The 21,359-nt window shown below is 38.4% G+C and overlaps 1 protein-coding gene across 1 annotated transcript in view; it reads right to left on the minus strand.

Moving 5' to 3' along the window:
• HCN1 (hyperpolarization activated cyclic nucleotide gated potassium channel 1) overlaps positions 1-21,359 on the minus strand; it is a 335,249-nt gene that overhangs the window by 27,360 nt on the left and 286,530 nt on the right. The window contains exon 6 of the mRNA XM_066240628.1: positions 12,155-12,395. Coding sequence (XP_066096725.1) covers positions 12,155-12,395 — 241 coding nt within the window. The remainder of the gene's footprint in view (positions 1-12,154; positions 12,396-21,359) is intronic.

The raw sequence follows: 21,359 nt of genomic DNA on the forward strand, positions 1-21,359 counted from the left end.
TGATCATTGCTGCTCAAAGAAATCTATTCTAGCAAGAAAATTATCTCCACCTAAGTATAATAGCTTGGTAGTGGTGTGTCACTCAATGCAAGGAAGTATTCAGGCACCTGTGTGTTTAGTTTAACGCCAGGAGAAGTCCAGTCAGGAAATGCAGACTCCAGGATGATCAAATGACTGAGCTGAAGTCTCTTCTTCCCTCTGAACTATGCAGTTATAACAGAACACCTTGGTGCTGAAGGCACTGGAGCCCAAAACAAGTGGACCCAGGTCCAAGATCCTCAGAAACTAGGAACCAACTTTTGTCTAGATCGCTTTCTTTCTATTTAGAGATGGAAAGGACAGATATATTCAAGACAAGATATGAAAGTATTGTTTAGGCTCCTCTCTCACTGGGAAAATTTATAGTGATAATGATAATTATACCTTAACCTATGTATATTGTTTCTTTAAAACAATAACTTACTAGAAATTGTATCTTGTCTGCCAAGTTATAAGAATACATGCACAGACACATATATTATGCATATAAACATGATTTTAGCATTTATTAAGTATTGTTCCAATATTTCCAGTCTTCTTGTTAAGGCAAGAAGCACTGGTTGTTGTTTATATTGATAGTTACAAATATCTTATAAACTCTAAGAAAATAAGAACTACAAATGTGCTCATTTTAAGTTCTTACAACAAGAAAATAAATATGTACTGAATTAATAAGTGAACCATTGCACTGTGTAATACATTCAGTTAAGATTTCAAATGCTATTTTTTAAAGAGTCTGATATTTAAAAAACTTTAATTAATGTTCTCATTCATGTCCAGTATAACTGTGTAAGTGTGAGTGGCTGTTAACTGGCTGTCTAGTATCAAGAATATTTAGATACATCTTTGTAACCTATTCTTCTCTTTGGGGCACACACACATATTCTAGCAAAGGGACCCACTTACTACATGCCATTAAAATGTTATGGTGTTGTTAATGTGTTTCTCTTGTGCCCCACAGTATGCGGATCAAGGAAACCTTTTAAATACTTCTGGCATTTTTAATTTGCTGAGAATATCCCAGTATTTCAGTAAGTTTATTCTACCCTGCAAAATAGGTGATGGAATGCAATTTATGGTGACCAACCTATTTCCACTTCATTATCTTTTAGATGCACTATTCTGACTGGTGATTTCATCCTTTCCTACTAAGTAAGTTTAACCATGGAAAGAAGTGTCTCTATGGATAATACATAGGTCGAATCAGTCACACTTAATCAAAGCATTAGTAAATTCAGAATATTTGCAATAGGTTTGCATGTGCACAATGTGTTTCATAATTCAACCTAAGAGAAAAGAACCCTTGTTTTATGAAATGCCATAAAGTAACAGCATTGGCAACAGCGTATAGAAGAGGTACCTGATAGCGTATGAAGCGCAGTGGTCTAAAGTGGCTGCCTGTCTTGTCACCGCAAGTCCGTGACCCACACATCACAGGCTCCGCATGTGTATGAGGACATGAGATCACGGATTAGATCCCTCCTCATTCTAAAGTTTTCAAAAATATTTTTGAATAACTTAGTTTTTAAAAATACATGTTTGTTCTTCCATTTCAATTTTAATGCCACTGGGAAACTGATATTGAAAACAGTAAAGATGATATATATTTGTAGCTATTTTCATCTAATATGAGTTATATGACATATGTGAAATTATTTAGTACGATGTCAGTCATATTAAGTACAAGTTATTTAGAGACTTTAGATAACCCAAAGGTATTATTTCTTGGTTATATGCATTTGCACATAACACCTGTACATATACAGTGAGGAAACTAGAATCATCAGGGATAAGTTTATCTTCAATTTTAAAGAAAGCTTTCAAGATTATTGTTTTTACCCCACACCCACCCTTCAATGCATTAATCAAGGGTGAATTTCATTGCTAGTGGACTCAGCCTAGCACTGACTCAGGAGACCATAGAAACGGACAGTCAGATCTCCCGGTGCTGATGTGATGTGAGCACAGGATCAGCGAGGCTTGGGCCTGTCCTCCATGCGTCCCAGCTGCTCCTCGCTGCACCTGCCAGTGCGTCCGTGATGAGCCAGCCCTCAGCACAGACCATGGTCCAGGCGCTAGGCTGAGCATTGCACACATGCTGAGAGCTTCAAGTCCTCTACACAAGCCCAGTGAAGTGGGAAGTCTCATCCTGATTAAACAGATTGGGAAGCAGGGACTTGGAGAAGATCAGTGGCATCCTCAAGGCCTAGAAGCATCTCACTATCTGACTGTGATCATGGCAGACAACCTCAAACAGGCTCTTCCTGGCACACTGCAAACAGCTTCACTAGTGGCCGCTGACACTTTGTCTTTTCACTACCCGCCAAAAAAAAAAAAAGAGTAGTAGTTCACTTTTATCCACAAACATTATCGGGGCCCCCATATCTTTTTTAAAATCTAGGGTCTCATCTTAGAAAAATATCTTCAGGCCTGACCTGCGGTGGCACAGTGGGTAAAGGTATAGACCTGGAACACTGAGGTCGTGGGTTTGAAACCCCGGGCTTCCCTGGTCAAGGCACATATGGGAGTTGTTGCTTTCTGCTCCTCCCTCCCTTCTCTCTCTGTTTCTCTCTCTCTCCTCTCTCTAAAATGAATAAATAAAATCTAAAAAAAATTAAAAAAAAGAAAGAAAAATATCTTCAGCTATAATATTACAAACAAAATATACAATCTTCCTTCAAAAATAATGCAGCATTTAGAATAGGCAAGAAGACATTTCAGATGCTCAGGAAGCTAAGAAAACAAACACACTGGCAAAAAGAAAAACAAAAAGAGGATATGCCCCCAAGAATCTCCTTCCAACAGAATCATGGAGCTGGAAGGCTGGAGTTTCTGTCCCGGTTGTCAGTTTTCAGACGATGCTCCTAAAGTCCCTAGATGCTAACCAAGCGGCTTACGGACATGCGGTTGGGCCCTATGGACAGAGAAGGAACTAGAAGCCTGCTCTGTGAGTGCTGCCTACTCAGCCACATGCAGCCATTTTCTAATCATTTCATTGTTTTGTTTCTAAAGACAGAATTTGATTATTTAACTTGCAATATTACTAGCAGAGAACCATCTAGCAACAACATATGCTTAGGCTCCGCAGGCATAACCTTCTCAATGCGAGCATGCGGGGTGTTTTTTAAAGGGCAGCGGGGAAAGTCTCTGCTATCGTTGTGTAGTTTTAGCAATGTGGACCTTCTGACTTAAAGGGAAGGTCTAAATTTAAGAGTAAATAAAACCAGGGCCCAGAATGTAGAGCCTCTGTTATTAGCACCAGCAGAAGGCCATATGGTAAGGGAGCAAGACAGAAATGGAGTTGAAATGAGGACACAGTGAGGAACCAGCCATCTGTGCCCCAGCAGTGACACCCATAAAGCATCCACAGGACACCACTGCCTTGCAAATGAGCCCATTCAGAATGCCTTCCCCACATCATAAACAGTGTGTGCTGGTGCATTTATCAGGTAAGAACTTAAAGATATTTTAAATGCAAGTACCACACTACAATAAAGAGCCCATATTTCATGTGTATCTGTTAACTCTTCCGTAGGATTAAAATGTGATTTTGAGAACATCATAAAATATTTATTTATTTATTTATTTATTTATTTATTTATTTATTTAGTGAGAGGCAGGAAGGCAGAGACAGACTCCTGCATGTGTCTGACCAGAATCCACGTAGCAAGCCCCCTACTGGGTGATGTTCTGCCCATCTGGGGCTGTTGCATTGTTGTTTGACAACTGAATTTTTTTAGAACCTGAGGGAAGGCAGTGGAGCCATCCTGAGCTCTGGGCCAACTTGCTCCAACAGAGCCATGGCTGCAGGAGGGGAAGAGAGAGACAAAGAGAAGGGTGAGGGGGAGAGGTGGAGAAGCAGATGGTGGCTTCTCCTGTCAGCCCTGACCAGGAATCGAACCTGGGACTTCCACATGCAGGGCTGATGCTCTACCACTGAACCAACAGGCCAGGGCTTCAAAAAATTTTTAATTACTTCCAAATGTATACTTAGTGTCTCGAGACAACACACTCCACACAGAGAGATGGTCTTACCTCACCACACCTCCCTCTGGGCTGAGAGTACAGAATGGCAAAGACGAGGGGAGAAAGTAGTGTCACAAATGAAACTCTGAAGACCAGCTTTCCACACAGAGTCTGACCTCACATACTTGGTTGAAAGGAACTTATCCAGAAACGCACCTCTCCCTTGTTTCAAAGCTCCTCTAGACTCCAGAAGTGCCGTGACGTGTGACAATGGTACCAAAAGAAAGCCTCAGAGCAGAACAATGATTGGCACAATTTTATCCAAAGAACTTGGAGTAGTTTACAAATGTTGGCTCAGGCAGCACCGGCTCTCTGCCGAAGGAGGGCAAGGAGCCCTCACTCAGCGGCCTTGGACGGGGGGCTCTAAGAGCCGAGCAGGAAGCTGGGGAGGGGGCCTGGGGTGGGGGCCCCAGGGCAGCCCACAGAGAAACTGGAAAAGAACCTTGCTCTGCTTTTCAGCAACAACCAAGTGCTCAGTCTAGTGATTAGTGCACATTTATGTACTTCTGTTAAGACCTTGTAGGAGCAAGAAAAAAAGAGTTGACATTTTATGTTAAAAAATGGGAAAAAATATATATGTATTTGTGTATATATACATATATATATAAATAGAGATCATTTATTACAAGTTTGATCATTGACTTAATGAGATAAAATACAACTCAATTAAAGATGACTCAATAACTAGATTCAATACCACAAGTATATATCTAATCAAAATGATGTATCAGGGAATGTGCTAAGAGTGAGTATATAAATCCAGTAATAAAATGACCATTTATAAGTTTTCAGCATAATAGGAATCTTTTAGTCCTGTAGTTTCTGGGAAATTGTTATTTTTACTTTTCATAAATGTTGCGAAGAAATCTCAAAGAAAAATAAGAGATGAAGAGAAAATAAGAAAAAGAGTGTAAACAATATATAAAAAATAGTCTTAAAAATGGGGGCTTAATTTAGTTCAAGTAGGCTCTCACTGAAATACAGATCATTCTTGTCACAACACCTACGGCGTATAATCATTGTCTCCAGCAGAATGCTTGAAATGATTTCTCCAGCACGTTGGTTTCAGTATTTTTAACTACCTCGTTATCATCTTTCATTTTTAAATTCCTATTCAGCCGTTGCTTTGATGATCATCTCCCTAGACTCCATTATCACCAACCAATAGCTGTACCAACTTCACATCACCACTTCTTGTATGTGTAGCTCAAATTTTTTCTACTGTTGTCAATCTAACAATGCCCCCCCCCTCAGGACTTGCAGTTCATTACCTCCAACTCTTTTTCACTGTTCTCTACCTTCCTGCAAGAACTGAGTTCTTGGTCTACCGCTCGGACAACTTATGGATACCTCTTGGTCTCCGTGTAGCCACCAGTCCTTTTTCTAGAAGCACTCTGAGCTCAGCACCTGTGCCTCTTTGCTCTGTCAAGGTGGCATCATTTCCTTCCCGGGACCCACCACGTGTGTTCACACCTGAGAAACTTCACTCTTGCTGTTCCCTGTGCTGTCCGCCCAGATATTCATGCGACTAGATGCTTCTATTTATGAAGGTCTCTGCCCCACTGCTCGTTAATCACCCTGCTTTGTATCTTTTCATGGCATCTGTTACTACTTAGCAGAGAGAGAGAGAGAGAGAGAGATTAAGGACAGGCAGGGACAGACAGACAGGAAGGGAGAGAGATGAGAAGCATCAACTCCTTGTTGAGGCACTTTAGTTGTTCACTGATTGCTTTCTCATATGTGCATTGGTCGGAGGGCTCCAGCCAAGTCAGAGAACCCTTGCTCAAGCCAGTGACCTTTGGGCTTAAGCCAGTGACCTTGGGGTCATGTCTATGATTCCACACTCAAGCTGGTGACCTCGCGGCCAAGCCACAATCTTGGGGTTTCAAATCTGGGTCCTCAGTGTCCTAGGTTGATGCTCTACCCACTGTACCACCAGCTGGTCAGGCAGCATCTACTAATACTTGAAATTATTTCATGCACATATTTCTTTATTTTTTTACTGAATATATCCAAAATAGCATATAACATTTATGAATGCTAGAATTATATCTTATTCATTACTGTATGACAGATACTTGGTATTCTGCCTGGAACATTGAAGATTTCAATATCTGTTTGATGAAGAGAAAAAAGAAGAAATGAAGGAAGGAAGAAGGAAGGAAGAAGGAAGGAAATATGACTTGCTTCATTTATGCAGTAAATTAACTTTTAGGGATATTTGAGAGAGCATGAAATAAAGACTTTGTTTTGAAAGATTGGAAAATTTTCAGGAAGAACAGAGGAGAGTAACATCTCTTTAAATTTTTCTGGATATAGTTGCCTTATGAACCCCTTTTACTTATTCTAGCAATCTAGAATATCTGGAGGATAATCTTTGCACAGGCAAACTGGTTGCTTAAGTAAGAACTAATAATCTCGGAGGGTAGGGGTCGGTTTAAGGGTATCTGAAGGAAAAACAAACTTACATTGAGATATAGAAAATAGATTGAGCCAGATTGTATAGATAGAGTTTTGAAGATTTTGTTAAAGGATTCAGATTGTGCTATTCTTCATATAAACAGCAAAGGACACAATTAAAATGAACCTTCTAGCAAGAGGAACAGTTGTGGAGTGAATAAAAGATGTGCCTAGGGATGGTGCCTCCTCTCCTGGGACCCAGGGCTCCAGGTGTGCATGGGGAATCCTGAGCTCAGACTAAGGAGCCCATTGGACTTTCAAATCACTGAGGCTAACTGACTGTTAGAGAAGCCTAAAGAAAACACTGATCTGGGAAGTACTTTTTTCGTAGACTGTTCTTTTTGATAATGTACGCACTGCTTAAAACATTTTTCCTCCAGCTATGCTTGATAGAAAAGCCTGCTTCTTTTCACCCTTGAGCTACGCAATACTAAATGAAAAAAATTTCCCGTCTGCTCTTTATTACCAGAAATTCCTTGTAACAACACTCACAAAGTTTAACGTTATAAAAGTCAGCATTTGAATAACACAAGCAATGTGCAAACACCAAAAAGAATTGGTACTCAAAATGTAGCAACTGATGCTTTCAAAAAAAGGAGGAAAAAAAACATTAAAAAAAGTATTCAAACAAATTTATATTCTAAAGTGAATCATATTCTGTTAGATTTATTTCAGCTGGCGATAAATCTGCAGAGTTCATGCTAAAATCACATTTCCCAGCTTCTGATAGATACTAAAATTTAAGAACTAGGTAGAGACACATTTTTTTAAATTAAGTGCATGAATTAGAAATACACATAAAGATGAAAACAGGCACCTGCCTTACAGGGGTTTTGTGTTATTGGGTTCAAGATGTAGTCTGATTTCTCTAATGATAAAAGCTCCAACCTGGTCCCCTGTGAACAACGCCAAGGAGACAAGAGACCCAAGAACTGTAACAGGACGTTTTCATTTTCTGCTCCTCTTCTCTTCCTCTTTTTCTGTTTTATTAACGAGAGAAGACAGGATGGCTTCAACCTAAAATGTCTTCTTAATGTTCTCCCTGATTTTCATGTGTCTTAGACATTCAGAGCTAATCCTTCATTTATACCCTGATGCATTTACACAGGACTTTATAGGATCTCGGAGCAGCGAGGTCAGGATACAGGTGCGGACTGACACCTCTCCTACCCAATACCCTTGTGGTTAGACATACCCTTGTGGTTGGACATACCCTTGTGGTTGGACAATACCCTTGTGGTATATATAGGTGGGCTAACTAACACCTGCAAAAAGATCCATCAGAGTTGACTGAACAGGACTGAAATCAGTATTTCATTAGCTTGGCTTAAGGACAGAACACACAAGGGAAAGACAGAAAGCAAGAAAAAGCTCCAAGACTCATTCATTTTCTCTGCTGCCGCCCCTTCCCTTCTTTCTCGTGAATTTAATGGGAGCACTGATCTAATCACATTGTGAATTTACCACCAAAAGATCTCTCATGCCTTCTAGAAAACCAGAGCCAGCTGTTAGCAATGTACGATGTCCTAGAGGTAATGTGACCTGTAGACTACAAACGGGCAGATGCTTAGTCCCTTACAAACAGTGAGCAGCCGCCGCAGCAGGGGCTGCCTGTCTGGCTTTACAAATCAGTGGCTGTAAATTTTAAAATGCCAGATGATCCTTATCTGGTCCAATGCATTTTGTACATAAAAAAATCCTAAATACGCGTGTCAGCTGTAAGAAGGAGTTGGCCGTCTCCCGGAGTCTGGCAAAACGTTAGACACAGTTAATCAGCATTTAACACCCAGTGATTTATAATGGCCACTGTCACGGGAGGTGTGCTCCCCCCGGTAGGCTTGCTTCACATCACACCACCTTCAGAAGAACTTGGGGGACAGCTGTTTTGAAAGGATGGTTAAGAGACTGAATTAATTAGAACACTTTGGTGTAGAAAGGAAAACGCCCACTTAGAGGTGATGTTACCTTAGAGAAACAGAAGCTGTTCTTTAAAATTATGAACTGTTGAATACAAAAATACATTATTTATAATTTTAATGAGGTATTTTAATAGCATTTAATCTCTTTTTTTAAATTTAGTGTGAGGAGGGGTGGCAGAGAGATAGACTCCTGCATGTGCCCCAACTGGGATCCACCTGACAAGCCCACTAGGGGGCGATGCTCTGCCCATCTGGGGCATTGTTCTGTTGCTCAGCAACTGAGCTCTTCTTAGCGTCTGAGGCGGAGGCCATGGAGCTATCCTCAGTGTCTGGGGCCAACTTGCTCCAATACAGCCATGGCTGCATGAGGTGGGGAGAAGGGGAGAGAGAGAGAGAGAGAGAGAGAGAGAGAGAGAGAGAGAAGAGCAAAGAGAGAAAAGCGAAAGGAGGAGGACTGGAAGCAGATGGTGCTTCTCCTGTGTGCCTTGACTAGGAATCAAACCTGGGACATCCACACGCCTGGCCGACGCTCTACTACTCAGTCAACTGGCCAGGGCCAACATTTTATCTTAACAGATAATATATTGATAATAAGGTCAATAGGAGAGTCAGTCAGAACACGTGTATAGATTATAAAACAGTTTAACAAGTGCATGTAAAAAGCCCCACGTACGGCTCTGAAGAGTAGCGAAGGCTTAGCTAACGTCCAACATTTACATCCTGGAGGGTCATCATGCCCTCTCTTAGGAAGCAGTGAAGGTACATGGGACAAAACCCGGGCTTTGGGTTCAAGTTCATATCTGAGTTTAAAGCCTGACTTTGTCCCTTTTCAGCAACATGGCCTTGGCTGGGTTGTTTAACTTCTCTGAGACTCATTGTCCTCATATGTAAAGGGAGAATTATTATAAAATTTTCTTCAGAAGAGAAGTCAAGAAGTTGGGTAGCAACTCTTTCCTACAAGCAAGACTCTCACTCCATTAGCACCCAAGCTCACTGCCACTCTGTCACCTGGCCTGAGCCACTCTCCCTACTCTCAGTCCCTCTCAGCAGGAAGCCTGGGACCCCCACACGCCTGGGCTCTGCTCCCCACGCAGCCCCATGGACGAGGGCCATTCCTTCCCCTCTTCCCTGCGTTAACTTTCCCCCAGGCATTTATCAACATCGGATAATGTCCTTAAATATTTCAGTAATTTCTAGGTTTCTTCATCAAATTCTTGTTTGTAAAAGTACAAGTCCCTACTAAAAATATAAGTCATGACTGGAAAACTCTACTTCATTCAGTGCAGGGTGCCAGGGTTGAGGACTGTGCCTGACATGCAGTAGACACTATGGCACACCCCTTTTCATGCAGTTCCTCTTCTGGACTTAACCGGGAGCCCTGGAAGCTGGGTGCACGAGCTGAGCTAACACTTGTCTCCCCACCGCCACATAAAAAGGGGGAAACAACAGCAAAAACCAATCTGCGTTACAAAAAACTAGTTTAATCAAGAAATACAGCTCTGTATTATTGTAGAAATAAGTCAAGTTCAGCACGGAATACAAAACTCTGAGTTTGCCGTCTCTCTGGATAAGTCTCCGCACCTCACTGTCCTGGGTGTGCTGTGCGCACTGATTATGTTTATTTGTTTAGGTGGGACGAGTTAGGACCATGGGAAGAGCACCGGTCAGCTGGTCCCTGGCTTTTCTGCTTAACTCGACTATGAACTTGCCACACTCAAATATACATTTAGAATAACACAAATCTCCTCTGTTAATTTCAAAGTTTCATAGAAGATACTTAAAGAGTTATAAAATCTAAACCCTAACATGCTAAATCAGTATAATTAATTTATTATTATTAATTCTAACTATCTTTCATGATCTTCTTTGGTGTTTAAATAGAATAAGCATCAACTGTATGTGTAAAGATAAATTGTTCAAACTTCCTTGAAATAAAAAACACATTAAAAAATTGTTTTTTCTTACTCTTTTTAGAAGTGAGGAAAACCTGATATTCATATCATCTAGGGGATCACAAAAACAAGTAACATAAAATTGCAGCCCAATCTCCTTTGTAGACAGAGATACTTCAATGTGTTTTAAAAAATAATAATACTAAAGGACCAAGTAGTTTTTATCTCCAAAATGATCTTATAAACACAGGGACATACATTAATTTAATTGACTGGACTGGTAGTTTAACCTAGTGTTTTCCAACCACCAGTCTGCCAGAAATACCCAGCGTGGGTACGCTTTCTCAGGCCCGCACGAAATTCCTGGTGGTCCGCTACCAGCACCAGTCCACGAACTGGTGATTGAAAACCATTGGTTTAACTCACATAAATCCAGAAAAGCAAATATGCTAGGCTTTGTATCCAACCTTACTCATATTAGCAAACATAGTTGTACAGCAATTAAAAGCTCTTTTGAATGTACAAAACATATGTCAAATGTAGCAATACATTCTTTCAGCATAATGTAATTTCCAGAAATTTCTTTCTAAACATTCTGTTACCTATCTACCACACCCACTCCAACTGCCTCAGAAACATTTTACCTTGAAACCACTTTTAGCCAAACAAGGCTCATATATTATACTTTTATTTCTTACCCCACAGCTTTTAATTGCTGCCTCTTTTTCCTTCATTCAAACATTCATTCCCTGTGCTTTCTGAGCTTTCTTAGCTTATCCTAATCTTTTCCTTTTTCTCAGCATAATCTTCACAAAACGCCAAAGGGCTGATGAGGCAACACAGACTCGTGAGAAAGAATAGGAAGACAAGGAAATTTGGAAACTTCAAAATTATCCTCAATGGGTGAGCAGAAAGTCAAAGAAGCTAATTTTTTGAGTTGTACTCAGCAACAGATTGATGAATAAGAGCATTATGTTTATTTTTATAAATCCTATGGAAGAACTTAATACAATTATAAACATTATCTAATAAATATTTCTAAGCCGTTATTGAAGAAGACTTCTTAAACTCATATTATTATAGTTAATACAGCACAAAATGCAATTTATTGGACTGGTTCTCAATTCTTATTCATTTGAATTGAATACTTTCTTTTTATCACTACTGATTTTCAGGGGGTGAAATACACCAGTTGATTACCCTCTAACAAACAAACACATAAGAATGTGCCTCCCATCTGGACTTCCTGAGTCAGAATCTCGATTGGTTGGGGCCTGAGCATCTTTGACTTTTTACAGCTTCTCTGACACCATAGGTTGCCTGCCATCTAATATCTGAAGGAAGGCAAGTAATTTCAGTATGGGGTACACTGAGGCCAGGAGTCTGGGAAGTGATGAGACATTCCATGGAGACACAGAACTGGATACACTGATTCTGATGGAAAAGTCTTAAAAAGATATGGAAAATGACAGCTTGTGAAGGATGAATACAAAGTGGTGAGGACCACTGCCTAAGGAGCACTGACTGCGTACCTCACTGATGAAAAGAAAAAGAGTTTCCCTGAATTCCCTCCTATAGGATAAACTGCAGATATTTGAAGGCAGACTTTTTGCCTTTTTCTGAAACACTTCCATTTTTTTGGTGTTGAGGAGTATTTAAACATTTAGCTTGACAAGGCCTGATATGTGAAAACATACCAATATAGATACTTTATCAGAATTCAAATACGGATTTATATTCAAAAGCAACAAATTGACATTCCACCATCTTCACAATTCTGATGAAGACACCTACCACAAGTGTGTCTTTCTCACTCACCTCCAAAGTAGGAGCCATCTGTCAGCTTCATTTCTTTACTAGACTTTGTGATAACACCAGCAACGCCATGTTGAATGAAATACATTTTTTTACCCACAGCTCCTTCTCGGATGATGTAATCTCCAGGTTGAAACACCTCAAATCTCAACTTGCTCAGCATGGCAGTCACAAAATTAGGATCGGCGTTGGCGAAAAGAGGCATCGTAGCCACTAGTTTCCGACAGTTGAAGTTGACTATCTCCTAAACATGAAGGATAAACAAACATTAGGAGAGATAATATTCCTATCAGGAAGAAAACATACACTGAAATTAAATATGCTATGTATATATATAGCATAACATTGCAATTTAAATTTAGAACCAAAATACATAAATTTTAATAAACTGCATATCTCTGGAAAGCCAGGGCTTGTTTTATTTTTGTGTTGGAATTTTGTATTCACAGTTCCTAGTGTAGTGCAGGCATATAGTACACATTCAATGCGTGTTCATTAAATACAGACAAGTCTCAACTTTTATAACTTAGCATTTATATTCTTTATATAAAATTAGAGTTTCTAAAATGTGGAGGAATTTCAGTGTTTTATTTTTTTATGAGGAAAAGAAGCCACATGATTTGTTATCAGCTAAGTCATTGCTGCCTCTGTGTTACACTGTGTTGAATAATCTAAGTAACTCACTCCTAGCGACAGGAATTTCTGAACAAGGTCCCTACTGCCAGATATCATGTTAATGTTTTCCTTTAACATCATTTACATTGGAGTGAGAAGGGAGAGGATATAGATGGGTTAGGTAAAAGAGTCTCTGATTCTAATCTCTGTTTCTAAGGTTGATCAGGAAATCACTTTTTCCATTGTTTCCATTGGAGGTTCTGACTAAAGAGAGGAAGGATCCCATTTTTCTTGACTTGTTTGTTTTCTTTCTGGGCAGGCCAATTCTAAATTAGAAGATCTACATGTTCAATTTCATTTGGTGGACTCTGGTCTAGATTTGACATCTCTCTGAACCAAGTAGAGATATGAGACCAACCACTTTAATCTTGCAAGTCAAATATGTAACAGGATAAACAATGAGAATCTAAAATTCACCACAGTGCCATTTCTCAGAGATTTTTGCTCCAGTGAGCTCCCAAAAGGAAAGGGTGGGGCCTGAGTTCTTTTATCTTGCTTAAGACACACAGTAACTGAAGTGACCTCAGTGAGGAAGTGGGGAGAGGACAAAAAGCAATGAGGTATTAACAGAACTCGAAGTCTGAATTCCCTGCTTGGAGGAAGTAAGTTATTCAAAACTCTGACATGAGTTCTTTGTTGGGGGCTATGCATTGGAAATATCTTCTCCCCATATGTGGCTTGCCTTTTCATTCTGAATGGTATCTTTTACTGTTATTGTATTATTGGTAATTTGTTTCCTAGTTTGTTTAAGTCTATGACAATCAGTAAAAGTGGGATTTGATATATTTAGATCGCTTCAAGAAGGACTTATGTTAACAATGGACCTGTGCTTTGGGACCACGTATACTCCGAGACCCTGGGAAAGTTTAAGCAATATTGTTTGGTTATAACTAAAAAGAATAGCAACATTTTAAGTCTTTTTTTGCACTATAATTCCTTACTGATCACTTAAGTATCATTGTGGAAAGTTCCACTGTGTGAAACATTTAGTCTTATTCCATTCTATATTATTTTATTCTGTGCAGTATAGTTCTGAAAAGTTTTAAGTACAAATATAATTACCACCATTATGCCAATGAATCACTGTGTAATCTCAACCCAACAGAGAGCCATTGCTGTTGCATCACCAAAATGCTGAAGCCAGCACACCCTGCGCTTGACACTGTGCAGAGCACATAAGAGCATCCTTCTGAGAGCTTATATCAACAGACATACAAATGGCATCAGCCATGCAGACTTCTATATCAACATTAGAAACAATGAGTACATTTAGACAGATCTATATCAAGTGATGCCTCAGCCCTTAAATATACTAAAAATGAATTGTGTTGATGTTGTCCTAATTTTCCCCCAATTAAGTAACCTGGATTAGTTATAATCAAAACAGAGTAATTGGATACATTATGTTATCTTTTTTTTATTTTTATTGATTTTTAAAGAGAAAAAACATCAATTTTGTTGTTCAATTTATTTATTCATTGGTCAATTTTCTTATGTGCCCTGACCTGGAAATTGAATCGGAGAGTAATGGGACAATGTTCTAGCCGTGAGCCAGGGTGCATTAAGTTTTTTGTTTGTATGTTTGTTTTTAAGGCAGGGTATTTTTAAGAATAAGTATAATTAAAATAAGAAACAGTACCTATTCAGTTTTTGCTGAGTTCCAGGTATTGTTCTAAATGTTGACAAGTATTAATTTATTTTATCCTCATAAAAATCTTATTCCTTACTTATCACTACTCCCTCATTTTCAAGACAATAATGAGTTGTCTGCCCCAGACCACACAGTCTCAAGAGAAAGATTGTGGTTTGTCATACAGCCCAGCTCCCTCATGTAGGGTTTTGATGAAGTCTAAGAAGCCATCTTACCTTGGCGTATATCTAGAATCATCACAAACCCTGCAGATTTTGATGTTAACCATAAATTTGTTCTTTTGAACTTGACACATTTGAGGAGCATGACATGGGCATTTGCTGATTGTGAGGTAGCAAACTAATTGCTATACCCTTGCCTGTTTTTATTGCCTGCTTATAGCAAAGATTTTATAAAAATATGACCCAAAAGTTTTTATATGTAGCATGCATGTTCTATTTGCCATGGTTTTTAAACCATCGTCTGTATTTAATGTTTTTCTGCTCCATACACTTAGGCTGCCTGGCTGGCTTCTTAAATCAATGGAATCTGAGATCTTTGAACTGTAAAGCAGGGCGTGCAAGAAAAGAGCGAGAGCGGGACTGGCCACTGTTTGTGGCACAGGGTCAACTTGTGTCCTCCCCTTCTCTCTGTCTAAGAAGAGTTTTGGCTCATTTGTTGTTTGAGTGATGTCTCCGGTTCTCTGTGCATAGCTCCCAAAGGAACACAATTTAATTTCACTACAAGAAAGGGGTGTGGAAGGGAAGAGAGGGACATGGGATACATGGTTTATTAAACACCCAAGTTAAGCACATAGTACACATATTATATCTAATTTATTCCTGGGAGAAAACAACCAAAGAATAAACTTGAATTGGGCATTAGTTCACCACACGTACAAATGGAACAAGACAGTGGAGCTTAGAAATATATTGCTTGGACCACATTGCTAGAATATGTCTAAAGAAATGTTTTTATCTGACCTCCAACCCACTGAGCAATCAACCCCACCATGAGGCTTCCCTAAAATCTGAGTCAAAGTCATGGAAACTTAGCACCTAGAATTTATCCACATACTTTTATTTTGTGATTATCTATGTTTTAGAATACAAAATCACCTTTAGTATAAGTTTTTAAATCTAAAACTTTACCCATGTCAAACCAATAGCTATTGCTTTAACCAATTAGAGTGCCACATTATATGCAATTTATATATTTTCTGGGCAGATTATTAAATAGCAATATATTTACTGTTGTTGAATACCTGGTTTTAGATTAAAAGAATAAGCCTTGTTTGTGTTGATTATATGTGACTCAATTGCTATAGAAACAGCTGCTTTAACAATTAATCAAGAAGTTTTGAGTGGCTTCCATGTCATTTTTTCTATTTTTTATTAAATTTATTGAGGTGATATTGACTAATAAAATGATATGGGTTTCAAGTCTATGTTACATCATTTGTATGTTGCATTGAAAACTACATAAAATAATGTTTCAGGAACAAGATTAATTTAATTTAATCATCAATTATCAACATCCAGTTGTATGTCAGGTAAACAATAAGTCTTTCTTCCACAGCAGAAATCAGCATAAAAGCTAAGTATGGAAGAAAAATGAGATCTTGCATCACAACTCAATGATCTAAAGTAATATTGATAAATAGGCCTCCTGGTCAACATGAACTTGTCTCTAATCACTCTATGACATAGACATCAATGATGAAAGGGAATAGTTGGGTAGCTATACAACAATTAATAAAAAATAAGCATTGTAGACATGCGGCCTAAGGGTATTTAACGAGGGTGTTAATGGGCTTCAGGTGGCTGCCCAAACCTGGTGAAGTTATATACAAACAGGTAAGTATTGTGGATGTGTCTAATGTGAGGCAGATGGCTCATTCTCTGTATTCTCAAAGGAGTCACTACCAGAAAGAATATGGGTACCACTGGTTTAAATGTAGTATAATGAGTATGATGATGATGATGATAGCTAACATCTATTCAGTTCTTTGTGTTTTCTCATTTGATTAAAACAACAACCCAATGAAATAGTTACATTATTAACCCAGAAAGATAAAGGAGTCAGAATAGTCTCAAAGAGGTTGCCATTTCACACAATCACACAGAATGTACCAAGCTCAATATTTGAACATATACATAATATTCCTGGAGCTGTGTTGTTTAACATGGTAGACAATGGCCACATAGAATTATTAACCAATGGGATGATGAAACGTGGCTAAGATACTGAATTTTTAATTTAATTTCACTATTAAAGTTTAAGTTAAAATCTGATACAGTTCAGTTTTTAGAAAGGGTGAAATTATGTTTGGAAAAATCAGGTAAGTGGGTAAACTTTTTCAACAAAACACTATGAAATCCATATGTAGATCAAGTGACTCTGAGAAAAATTTAACATCAAAATTGAGATGTGCTGTTACTGTAAGAAAATATACTGGATTCTAAAGACTTAAGAAAAAAATAGAAGAATTTAAACTATCTCATTACTGATTTATTATATTGATTATATATTGAAATTATGTTGATATATTTAGCTAACAAAATGCATTAAACTTAATTTAATGTTTTTTTTAATGTAGTTCCTAGAAAAACATATCTTGTTCCATTTAGTATGATTCACAGGATATTGCTATTGAAAGAATTCTGCTGCAAACCAAATGTAAGGTCACATATGAGGGGATCTGGAATAAAGAAAGCGTTTCTAGGTTTTTTTAAAGCTTCCTGTTAAATGTTATTTAATGAAGAATTCAGTAAAACAGACATAAAGTACAATGCTCAATATTCTGTATACCTTGAAGAGAGAGATGAAACAAATTGTGAAACTTCCGTAGGTAAGTAAAACGTGGTTTTGTTTGACCCCTGAGAAGATTAGATTCAGATCACAAATATTCTAAGAAGAATAAATCACTATCTGGAAAATGGCTAGCTAAAATTAAATTTAGGAGATCTCACAAAAGCTCTAAGGCAACACATGAAGTATATGAGGCCATAAATAATACATAAAACTAAAACATCGGTATCGGCTCTGAGCAGTCATTAAGTGTCCCATGAAAGAACAGCTCTGAATGCCAGCCCAAGTGTCCAATGCGGAGTGTGGCGCACAGCAGGTGCCCAGCGTGAAGCAAAGCCTGGGTTGGTGGGATGACAGGGGACCGCTTTTGGGGAATACCGGAATGGAGTCAGGATTACTCTGCGAGACCTTGTGCGCATCATGGCTCTCATGCAGACAGCATCAATATAGAAAAAAATGACTCTGATGTCTGGCCAAAGGGGACACTGTTTTCCGTGGACATATTTATGGAGGTTTTCCAAAATACAGTTTACCAGGCTTCAATCTATGTTCAGAGTATCTGAATATAAATCGTTAGAGGATGTGACTCAAAATCTCTACTCTTAACAACACATTCCAAGTGTTAAGAGGTTGTGTGGAAACCATGGTTCCTAAAATATTTGAGGGAGAAAGATAATATATATATATATATATATATTATATTATTACACGCACACTCAGTGTAAGATAATTGTAAAGAATAAAATACACATGGGTTAGTTTCTCTCTTTCTCTCTCTTCTCTCTCTTTCCCTGCATGTCTAGGCTCAAACTATGATTCTAAAACTAATTGGCTTTGTGACCATAGAAAATGACTCTAAGCCCACAAATCTTCATCTTCTTCATCTTTAAACTGGAGAGAACACTAGTGACTTTATCGCAGAGGGTTGCCATGATTAAACAAAGCTCGCTAAATGTTATCTATCATAACCATTATACCTGCAACAAAACAATATCTATTAGATCAAATAACTGGTAGAGAATATATATTCTATAAAAATATCAAAGAAATAAAGCTTTCCATGTACTTTGGTAAGAGGATGTGTGTCTGATTGAAAAAGGAATGCTGAGTTGGAGACTGGTTATTAAAGACTAAAGTTGAGGTGAGTGCAGAAGTTCAAAAGAAGAAAATGAGGACAGTTTTAAGACAGAGTCAATAAAATTCCCTTTTGGCCAACAGCCAGAAATAAAGTATAAGATTTTTATGATAAATCTGCACTGCTAATATAATACATTTGGAAGGTCAATTATAAATTACATACACATTCCATTTTTTTTAATAAAAAGAAAACACATGGGGCAATTTAAAAAATAGATTTTCCTCAGCATTCCCCACTGGGTTGTATTGATCTGGTGGTTTGTCTTCTAAATTGCAAGGTGCTGACTTAATAGATAAGAAAAACAGCCCATACAAGCAGGTCTTACTGCTTAAAAATGTTGTAAACATTTCTCCAAACACAGACTTGCAAATTAGGTATTGCTTCAATTTCCAAAACTCAAAGTATTTCCTTTGATTTCTGTGTCCTCTTAGGGAGTATTTACAACAAACTATTTCTTTAGTTGTGATTATCTATCTTATTTATTTATTTACTTACTTAATGACAGAGACAGAGAGAAGGACAGATAGGGACAGACAGACAGGATGGGAGAGAGATGAGAAGCATCAATTCTTCATTGCAGCTCCTTAGTTGTTCATTGATTGCTTTCTCGTATATGCCTTGACCAGGGTGCTACAGCAGAGTGAGTGACCCCTTGCTCAAGCCAGCAACCTTGGGCTTCAAGCCAGAGACCTTGGGCTCAAGCCAGCAACCACCAGGTCATGTCTATGATCCCACACTCAGGCTAGCGACCCTGTCCTCAAGCTGGTGAGCCTGTGCTAAAGTTGGATGAGCTCACGCTCAAGCTGGTGACCTTGGGGTCTCAAACCTGGGTCCTCTGCATCCCAGTTTGACACTCCATCCACTGTGCCACTGCCTGGTCAGGCTTTAACCTATTTGGAATTTTAGTAGGTAGTATCTGCTTTGCTCTGGCAATTAATATGTGACTTCCTACCTGCCTTGTATCTTTAAAAATGTATTTTAATTTTTCTTTATATTCTTTTCATGTATTTATACCTTGTCTCTATAAGTGTATAGTAAAAACTTTGATACTGAAAAACACATTTTATTATTTCTCTTCCCATCACACCTGGATCGATGCCCTACACGTAATAAGAAATCAATAAATGTGTTTTGTCTATTTGTTTTCTGAAAACTAGGCATGCAGGCCAAAAGAAAGAAGAAGACCCAATTTCTTTTTTTAATTTAGAAATTAAATCATGATGTGACCACAAAAACGACCAGGCCACTTACATAATTCTTTTAGCCTTTTGTTACTTTGACAGTTACGTGAGTATCTGACAATTTATACGATTTCTGCATAGCATTACAATACTATGATTCTAACTTGTCTTAATTAATGATAACTCAAATACATTTTAGAAGGCATTTAAAAAATTAACACATATGTGTTTGAAAAATATGATTTAAAATTGCACTAAATAAATATACACACATATTATGCTGTCTTTGCTAACAGTCTAGTTGACAAATTAGAGGTCAGAAAGATGGTATTATCCTCCCAGTCCAATCCACGTTCTGTGAAAATGAAATATACTGACGTCCTATATTCCACCAGGACACATGATCCGTACCTATTTTCAGCCCACGGCTCTTCACACTCACTGCTTAAAAATAGATCAGTTCTGAACTTTGGAGACAGGCTTCAGTTTGCCATTTTGCTCTAATCGAATCAGTGTAAATCTGATCATGTTAAAAATAGAGCATCTCGCTTTGTACACATTCCAACAGGTTCTCACAAGCAGAGCTGAATAGCGTGCCAACTTCTTCTAATTAGTTTCTAGTTTTAAGCCTACGGCCTGCTCGCCTCAAACATTCATCAGTCCCCTGATCCTGCGTTTCAATGCCAAGTGTTAATGCCATGACATTGTCTCCAGAAAGCTGGCTGTTAAGATGTACGAAGGAGCTTACTAGCAGATTGTCTGAGTAAATTCCAAAAGAAAGGAGACGCGGTCAGGCTGGGTCTGGCGTCCCTCCTGCACATGGTCTGACACCCTCCGGATGACCCTACCCCAGCACTGACAACACCATTATAACTGCTTATACATATAAATTTCTGTCTCCCCCGGAGCTGTGGGAGCCACCAGGGCTGTGCTTCATGGCTCCTCATTGAATCATAGTAACACCAAGCATTAAATTTTACTTGTACTTACTTTGTTCCAGGTACTTCTTAATTTATATATATATATATATATATATATATATATATATATATATATATATATATATTGTTTTGTTTTGTTTATTTAATCTTTGTAACAACTCTAAGAAATAGTCATTATCGTCATCATTCAGAATAGGAAAGTGAAATCCATATAAGTCAAGAAACAGTTCAACGTTGTGCAGAAAATAAGCCGTGCAGTTGGATTTGTACGAGGTGCATGGAGTCTGGCTCATGTTCTCAGCCTCTCAATAGTAGGTCTCATTTACTATGTGTTATATAATGGAGAGCATGTATGGAACTATTAATGGCATTTAAAATATCAGAAAGGGATTTAAAGTGGCTCAAAACATAGAATTTTGAATACTTTTGCGTAGCCAGGGGAAAACAGGAGTGTATCATAAATAAATGGAGAAGGCAATGGGTACTCCGGGGAACGCAGGCCGGGTACCAATCGGGATCTCTATGCTCCACCAACCCACATGTCTGATGTCATTGAAGTCTAGCTTTGCAGACTCAGGATTCTGACGAGGCACAGCCACAGAGACACCAGCAATAAGATTACAGATTTCAGATAATACCGCACAAAGTAAAGCTATGATTCAAAATATCAAAATTGCTGGTACCATCTTAAAATTTTTCCTCAGAAAATTAAAGTTATTCCTTAACCTTTTGGCCCATGTATTTTAGTTCACAGCGAAATGAAGATGATCTTTTCAGAGGACTTTACAGTCCGTCCTCAGAATGCAGCCCATTCTCGCATGGCTGGTGTGCA

Source organism: Saccopteryx bilineata, chromosome 1 (genome assembly GCF_036850765.1).
Source record: "Saccopteryx bilineata isolate mSacBil1 chromosome 1, mSacBil1_pri_phased_curated, whole genome shotgun sequence".
Classification (NCBI taxonomy): Eukaryota; Metazoa; Chordata; class Mammalia; order Chiroptera; family Emballonuridae; genus Saccopteryx; species Saccopteryx bilineata.